Source organism: Rhagoletis zephyria, unplaced genomic scaffold (genome assembly GCF_001687245.7).
Source record: "Rhagoletis zephyria isolate East Lansing unplaced genomic scaffold, Rhagoletis_zephyria_1.1 Rzeph_scaffold_02285, whole genome shotgun sequence".
In the NCBI taxonomy this organism is placed as follows: domain Eukaryota; kingdom Metazoa; phylum Arthropoda; class Insecta; order Diptera; family Tephritidae; genus Rhagoletis; species Rhagoletis zephyria.
The window spans coordinates 79092-88197 of record NW_016159369.1 but is presented as its reverse complement, the minus strand read 5'-3'; the positions used below and the strand labels follow the sequence as shown (position 1 = coordinate 88197).

At 33.5% G+C, this 9106-nt stretch overlaps 1 protein-coding gene across 1 annotated transcript; it reads left to right on the top strand.

The window, feature by feature from the left end:
* Positions 1 to 1104: 1104 nt before the first annotated feature.
* Positions 1105 to 8425, top strand: rdx (BTB/POZ and MATH domain-containing protein rdx). The gene is made up of 7 exons (XM_017620910.1): positions 1105 to 1290; positions 4048 to 4169; positions 4819 to 4980; positions 5082 to 5377; positions 5633 to 5811; positions 7079 to 7221; positions 7509 to 8425. The coding sequence occupies exons 1-7, from the start codon at positions 1213 to 1215 to the stop codon at positions 7651 to 7653; spliced, it is 1125 nt and encodes a 374-aa protein (XP_017476399.1). The 5' UTR covers positions 1105 to 1212; the 3' UTR covers positions 7654 to 8425.
* Positions 8426 to 9106: the final 681 nt, after the last annotated feature.

Sequence of the window (9106 nt, the reverse complement as noted above, 5' to 3'; positions counted from 1 at the left end):
CAGGCTCGAAATGGCAAATGGCAATTCAATGAATCTAATCTACTCAATGAAAATACTCGTGTTATGTTCGGACCTTAGTAAAAACAAAAGAAGTCAAGGGTTGACTTTAAAGATAACAATAAGCTTTCATTAATATGAAGACCTTTGCTGGGCATTCAAGAAACAGTCGATATATTAATGAAAGCACATACATATGTAGGTAACTCTATGACTTTCCTAACATGAAAAAAATATATAATATTTATTTCAACTAAGGAAAAAGTTTCCATCAATTTGAAAGCGAAAGCTGTCACCTTTTGAAACAAAGGAAAATTTTTCAAAGGATAGAAGTTCGCCTTCCACTACTGTGAAGAAAATAATTTTTTTGTGTTGAATGATACACATTTAACAACTTTCAAATTTCGAGTAGCTTCATGACTAAATACCTATGGCAGCTGCTTTCTTTTGTAACCAACTTGAAAAGGAAAATGCATATATTTTTTTTCCAATTATACTCGGAGCAATTCGATTCCATGTTCTTAAAAAACTCCCAAAATACTAGGGCCATTTCAATGATTTTTATTTTAAACGATCATATAATTTTTTTTTTAAATATTCTAAATTTAATTGTGAAATAATACGCTTAACCAGCATTTGTATTTGAAAAAATTTCAAGAAACTTGTCTCTCGTGAAAGTAATGGGCAGAGCGAAAATTTGGATTAACATATTACTCAGTCCTTTCATTCTTAAAAAATATTACGAGACAAGATCAAACGTGTGTATCAATGGTGCAGAACACACAAAGGAAAATACACCTTCTTTGTTTATGATAAACTCCCAAAATGATGGCCCGATTTTTACGGTTTAGTTTGTAAAATAAATATTTGAGCTACAGGGGGGCCATAGGGATATTTTCTTCTGGATCGTGAAAGAATTCACTCAAGTGTGTACTATTTTGCTATATAAATCTTTAGAGCGTTGCTTTTCTAAAAGCATAAGACTCAGTTTGGTTTATTTGCCAAGTCATCAACATAATTTGATGCAAAACAAATACGAAAATACTTCTACCACCACTATTTTACAAATTTTTCCTATCTTACTCTCTCGCTTTGTTCCAAAGTTTTAATCGTATTTTTCTTTCGCTCTCTTATAATTACAGATTGCCGGTGAACGAATGTCAGGCAAGTCAAACTGCTAGAGTGACATCTAACCTGAACGCATCAAGTAGTACAATGGCGGTTAGTCGAGTACCATCGCCACCTTTACAGGAAGTAAATACACCAGTCGCCGAGAACTGGTGTTACACACAGGTAAGTGACAAAGAGAATTTTGGATTTGCATATTGTATTTACACATATTTATGAATAAAATAAATGAAGATGAGCATATTTAAAAGGAAAACATGGAACGGAAATAATAACAGATAAAATAAAAAATAGTAGAGAGAAAGAAAAAGATAAAAGTAGAAAAAAATGGGAAAAAACGCAGTAGAAAAAAACCAAAAATATAGTAGCAGAAAAAATAAAAAAATAGTAGTAGAAAAAATACTAATAGAAGAATACACCAGTCGCTGAGAAATTGATTGTATTAGATAAATTAAGCAAAAACGAGAATATAAAAAATAGGAAAAATATAACAAAATGGAGGAATTAAAGATAAATACATAGTAGTAGCAAAAATAAAAAATATAGTAGCAGAAAAAAGTAGAAAAAAGAAAATTGTTTGCAGGAAAAGGAAAAAATGGTATTAGAAAAAAATAAAATATTGTAGTATAAAACGGAAAGTAGTAGTAGAATAAATAAAAAATCAATTTGCAGGAAAATACAAAAAGTAGCAAAAAAAAGTAGAAAAGCAGTATAGATAATAAAAAAGTGCAAAGCATATATATTATATAGCATATATAATATGAGTACGAAATCTTACAATGCAGCAAACAACAAAAAAACACATAGTAAAAACACCATAAATCAAACACTCCCCACAAGAAGCTACAAAACTAGCCCAAGAACATTCATTTTCTCGCAACCCCGTCAAGATTGAAGTACTAAGTAAAAAGGTAGTAAATAGTGTTCACTGCATTAACATAGTTTCTTTATACATACCTACATATGTAAGTATGCAGTAAGTGAAAAACAAATTGTAATTGAAACTGCTCGCAGTTCGCAACAATGTCAAATGGAGAATTGTAAAATTGCAAAAGTGTGCAAGAATTTGTAAGAATATTTGCTGCTCGCATAATGAAATGAAATGCATTCGTTACGTTGTTGCTTGTTCTCAATAGAGTGCTCTTGTTTATTTATATACTTTTTTTTGTTCTATTTCTCCTTTTTTTTTGAAATTCTTCTTGCTTGCCTGCTATGCGCCCCACCTGAGCAACCCTGACCTTCTTCGCCGCACGCTTACACCTTGGCTTCATATATGTATGTATATACTTATGTTGTATGTAGTAAATATACAAACACACATTCATGCATAGCTATTTATTTTACTTCCTCGTTGCTTGAATGTGATTGAATTTCAACTGACGACGAAAATTTACTTCCTATCAACCTTAACTGCGCTTGCTAACTTGCAAATGTGGCTGCAGTAAAACAGCAAAAACAAAAAAAAAAATGCAAGCAAGAACAAAAAACAAATAAAGCGCTGTAGTGCTCACCTCAAACTGAGACTTTGTGACCGACTACCTAGGAAATCTACTATGTTCTTTTTTGTATGTACATATGTAGCTGTTTAGATTTGTATGCGTTTACGTGCATTTTTCGTTGATGAACAGTTCGCTTCGCAATGAGTTTCTATTTACCTACGCTTCTACATATAGTGCATATAGCATCCATTCTATAGGCTTCTATCACTCACTATTCAACAAAACATCCATCATTCTTGCTAAACACCAAAGAAGATGGTGGCTCCGATGAAACCGTTTGCTATCGTCGCCCTTGCTGACAACGATCTTTTTTAAATTTTTTCAATATTTTCAATCTTTTTATAAGCAGAAATAAAACTTTTGTTGAAATACGTGTAGACTATTTATTGATCTTTTGCTTCCTTATTCTCTTTTGTTTATTAGCTCAAATTTCAGTCTACACATCACTATTGTTTTTATCCAATTTTTGTTGGATGTGCCACTCAATAGACTCATATTTAATATTTATTTGTTGATTTTTGTGAAATTTTCCCATGAAATTTGAGTTAGGTTTTGAATTTGCTGAATTTAGCGATTTAGTTCAAATTTCGGATTGTATAGATCAAATTTACTGCGGCTTTTATTTAAGCACTTCCTCTTTTGAAGTTCGCAATGCGTGATTACAGTGCCTGTTAAACCATTTACACTGTCCCAAATGGAAGTGAGGTGGCCCCGTAGTTTCTTCTTCCTTTATCTCTTGGCAAGCTGATGATAAAGCGAGAACCCAAGTAATTCAGTCGGCTTGTCTAACGAGGTTTACATCGACATAAGAAATGGTGATTCGATTACTACTCGTCGTCATCCCGACTACTTCTGCAGAGCAACCTCGAAAAGGAGAGACCGGATTGGCGAAGTTTTTTGTATCGGCCCAAACCGACGAACCGTTGGAGAGCCAAATAGGAAGCAGAGGAACAACAAAAATCGGTGTTCGTAGGAAGTATGCTGTCTCGCTGATCTACATTACCGAACCGTGGCTAGTCATCTAATCGACTATTTTGTTACCTTCCATATTGCTAAGTCCAGAAAACCGGCAGAAAGAGACGTTGATGTGAGTCAGTGATGCTGGCGTTGCACGAAATTTCCGAACAATTATTGACTTTACTATCGATTTCAATGCCATTCGACTATCCTGATAGGAACTTTTACGTAGTCCTGATATAAAAAAGAACTAACTGAATTTTTTTTCATAATCGAGTTTTCCTCAGATTTAAATCGATACTAAAATCGGGATTGAGTAAAAAAATAGACTGTAACGCAGCAGAGATTGTAATTAGTAGAGCATAAGGCAATGGCATCCCTTGTAATTTTCTATTTTATATGTTCGCATTAAATTAATTTATGAAAATAAAAAAAATTACATAAAAATTATTTTTTTTTTTTTCAGGTGAAAGTGGTGAAGTTCAGCTATATGTGGACCATAAATAATTTTAGTTTTTGTCGTGAGGAAATGGGTGAGGTACTGAAATCGTCCACATTTTCTGCCGGTGCTAGTGACAAACTGAAATGGTGAGTTAAAAAAGAAGACAATTTTTTTAAGAGTAATAAGTAAAATACTAAAATTTTTAAGTGAAAACCAAAAAAAAATATAAGAAAAATTAGAGAACCAAATAAATAAAAAGAACGAAAATTTCAAAATTAATAAACAAAATGCCGAAAAATGCACAAAACAAAATAACAAAAACTAGAGAAGCAAGTAAATAAAAACTAAACTAAAACAAGAAATAAAGTATAAAGTAAAAAACTAAATGCAGTAACAAATTAAATCAAAACTTATAATAAAAACATTACAAGATAATTTTGTAAAACTTTTTAAAAACAAAAATTATGAAAAAGTAGAAGTGAAAAATTAAATATAAAAAATTTAATTAAATGCAATAAAATATTAAAGTGAAATTAAAAAACAATAATTAAAATACGAATAACGTTATACAAATTTAATAATAAATTTTATTTTTTTTGTGTATTTTTGAACCACCATAATTTGCATATGCACATAACGTTATACAAATTTAATAATAAATTTTATTTTTTTTTTTGTGTATTTTTGAACCACCATAATTTGCATATGGTTTTTTGTTTCTATACATTTATTTACTGAGACCGATATTCCGTCTAAAATGTAAATTCTCTAATTACAATTTTTACCTTTTCACAGGTGTTTACGCGTGAATCCAAAAGGTCTCGATGAGGAGAGCAAAGATTACTTATCGCTATATTTATTGTTAGTGTCGTGTAACAAATCAGAAGTTAGAGCCAAATTTAAATTTTCCATATTGAATGCGAAAAGGGAAGAAACCAAAGCTATGGAATCGCAGAGGTAATTCCATCATTTTATTTGCTGCCATACGCTTTTACTAATACATATTACCTCTTTCTTCTTTTCTCGCTCTCTCTCTCTCTTTCTCTACCTTTTTCCAGAGCCTACCGTTTTGTACAGGGCAAAGATTGGGGCTTTAAAAAATTCATACGACGAGATTTTCTATTGGATGAGGCCAACGGTCTGTTACCCGAAGACAAATTAACTATTTTCTGTGAAGTTAGCGTTGTAGCTGATAGCGTGAATATCTCTGGTCAATCAAATATCGTACAATTTAAAGTACCCGAATGTCGTTTGTCCGAGGATTTGGGTGCGCTATTTGATAATGAGAAATTCAGTGATGTAACGTTGGCGGTAGCCGGTAGGGAATTTCAAGCGCATAAAGCAATATTGGCAGGTAAGAGAAGGAGTTTATTGTTGTGGCATTTATTTATAATAAGTAGCTAATAGTCGTATAGCCTTATTCATAGTTAAAAAATAAAGAATACTTAAAATGCTTTATTCGGGTAAATCGAAAATTTATTTTTATGAAAAGGTCACTGCTTAAAGCTACTTAATTTTGTCACTTAAATATTTTAATTATTTTCTAAAAGTATAATAGCTTATTAAAATGGAATGTTATCTTATTTGTTCATTATTTCCACTTCTTTAGCACGAAGTGAAGTCTTTAATGCTATGTTTGAGCACGAAATGGAGGAGCGCAAACTGAATCGTGTCGATATACACGACGTCGATCATGAAGTTCTGAGAGAAATGCTGCGTTTCATCTACACAGGCAAAGCGCCAAATTTAGAAAAAATGGCTGATGATCTCCTAGCCGCTGCTGATAAGGTGAGTGTGCATATTTTTATTGCAGGAAAGAGAAATTTTAATTAAAAATAAATCTGAGCGATATTTTCGGTTGCAAGATATCATCACTTTGTGACTTAAAAAAATAGCCTTCCGTCACCTATTCACAACTCGATTTTTTTTTTTTTTGTTCAATGGGTTAAGATATCTTATATCGTTAAATAATTTTGATAAAAAGAGAAAAGAATTTAGTCACGCCACTGGTCTTTCCATCGCAGATGAGGCCTTTCTTTTTCTCCGCTACCAACATCAAGGAGTGATGAAAATTCTTTCCGAATTACATAATCTTGTAGTGCAAATAACTCTATTCACGTTTTGAAGTAGCAAATGATAAAAAAAAGTCACAAAACTTTATTGAAAACAGTAACATATGGCAGCGCAGTTAGATGTGTTTTTTTATGAAATTAAGTTCCAAGTACATAACTATATTGATGTCTTTTCAAATCGATTGGTATAAAATATGGAAACGCCCTTCATAAAAGAATCAAATTGGACAATTATTCATAATAACGCCCTTTGCAGGTTTAAATGGATGTATTTTTGCAAGACAATTAGAAATCAAAAATTTTTTAACCGCACATTGGTGTCGCCCTTTTACATTTTTCGTCATATCTTCGGCGTTTACCGTTGCATCTCAAAGTATGATATATCGATGTTCTTGGTTCGAGCAGACATTTTTTTTTTGTTTGTTTGCTCAAGTATGCCGTTTTACTACTTACCCACAGGATCTCAGTTCTTATCGGTCGAAAATCGTTAAACTTTTGCTAAGGAAGGAACTTCAGCTTTTTGCGGAATTTCGATTCAAAAATATTAGAATAAAATATGGTAACCCTTTTCAAATAAATATTTGAAATAATTTTTCATAGTTTAATACAGCTAAGTTTTTTTGAGTTAAGAGCTGCCTTTTATTCAAATTCCATGCTTAACTCAAATAAACATTCTGCTTATCAAATTTTGACCAAAAAGCATCCCAACAATGAAACGTTAAATTTATTGCACTTAGTTTTTTTTTTTTTGGATTGTATCTTTCCTCGAAATAATTTGTCGCTTTTATAAACATTTCACAGTTTGATTATTTTTTTGTTTTCGTGGGCAACAAACAAGTCTCCCCTTTGAACATCTCCAATTCTGCGAACAACCTTTCGACATGCTCGTCATGAACTACAATCTAAATTATTTATTTTCACAACTAAACAAATTACTTTTCGACTAATTTTTCATTTTATATTTGTGCTTCTTTTGTTTACAGTATGCGCTCGAAAAGCTGAAAGTGATGTGCGAAGAGGCGCTCTGTCTTAATCTCTCCGTAGAAACCGCAGCGGAAACTCTAATATTAGCCGATCTCCATAGTGCGGATCAATTGAAAGCACAAACCATTGATTTCATAAATACGTAAGTAGTACACCAAAAAAGCAATCACATCAACACGAAACTCCCCCTTAAATTCCAAATGCAGCGCAGCACAATTGATGCGATGCGCATTGTGTTTGTGTGTGTATGTACATAATTGTTTATAAACATACTTTTTGTGCGAAATGTTTATAAACAAATGCGTAAATGCGTGCGCGTTTGAAGTTGCGGAGCTGAGTGTTTATTTATTAATTTGCTTTTATTAATTTTCCCGCACTCCTTCTCTTTCTCAAAACTCTTCCCTCGCTCGTACGTTTGCTGCCCGTTAGTCATGCCACTGATGTGATGGAAACTTCTGGCTGGCAGAGTATGATCGCGACACATTCACATTTGATTGCGGAGGCATTTCGTGCGCTTGCCACACAACAAATCCCACCAATTGGACCACCACGGAAGCGTGTAAAAATGAGCTGAAACCGCAACGGTGCAAATAGCTATCACAGCAACACCAACAACAACAACAACAATAATAATAACAAAAATACAAACAAAAACAAAAATTATAATAACAATAACTGCAACAAAAATAACAGACATAAATTTAATTATAACAAATACAACAACAACAACAAATGACAAGAAATTCAATAACAATGACAGGAACCGCAACACAAACTATGTAAACAATGAGATCAATGAAAATAATCAGAAATTGGATAATTATCAATACAACAACAAAAACAATAAAAACAACAACAATATCCGGAGCAGTAGCAGCCACAAAAGCAGCAGCCGCCAACGAAAATGTCACCAGCGGAATCAGAGTAGCAGCACTAGACGCCAACGCGACGGCGTATTAGTGTCTAAAAGCCTTAGTAGCAGGAGCAACAAAAAACAACAACAACAACAATAGCCATAGTAATAAACAAACGCCCATCAAGAGCACCAGTAGTAATGAAAAATCGTTATTTTCGCGCGAGTGGATACGCAATAGCAAAACTATATTGCCACAGAAGTGCAAGCAACACGCTAACAACAACAAAAACAATAATAAAGACGAGAACAACAACCAACTGAATCACCTAGCAACTGACCGAAATAATAGCAACACACAATTCAAAGACAACAACATCAAAATCAGCAGTAAAATGAATGTTGTAGTTTTAAGCGACAACATTGACGGCACAACCAGATGAGCTACTGTAGCTATAAATGCAACAGCGATGGCAATAGCCACATACAAAAAGCATGAAAATTATTACCAACCACAGACACACACTCCAGCAACATTTCGCAGGCACATTTTGGAGACGGAATCAACCGTCCAAAACCACAACAAAAACAACAACGATGACGGCAACAGCAAGCAACTCGTAAGCATAACTTGCAATCAACAACTGCAGAGCAACAGTGCTGGCAACATATTCATGCTATATGTGGTTGGTATACCATGTTTTCTACTGCGAGATATGTTGATGGAGCCCGTAGATGCCAACGACGCAGTGCAGGTACACTGGCGAATATAACAATTGCTATGCGCAGTCGAGCCGCCGCTGGCAGCTGCAGCAACAGGAAGAAAGTCAACCAACATTGCTACAGCTACCGATCCCACTGATGCGCACGCGACCGCCAAAACCGCACTCTCAACTACAGTCATGCGTATATAAATGAGAGCACATACAGCAACAATTCCATTGTCTATTATTTAAAGATTTATTTTACTTTACTGTGGAGCTAGCCATTTATTATGAATTAAGGAAGTAAGACAATTAAAAAGCAAATTTTTGCCAAACATGTGCTCTTTAGTTACATTTAGCCGCTTAGCAACATTGTTGCAGAACTTCTTTGATTTGTTACTGGCGCTTGTGAGCATAGCTGTTCAGACGTACACAACTTTTATTGTTGTAATTGTAAGAGAAACTGGTTT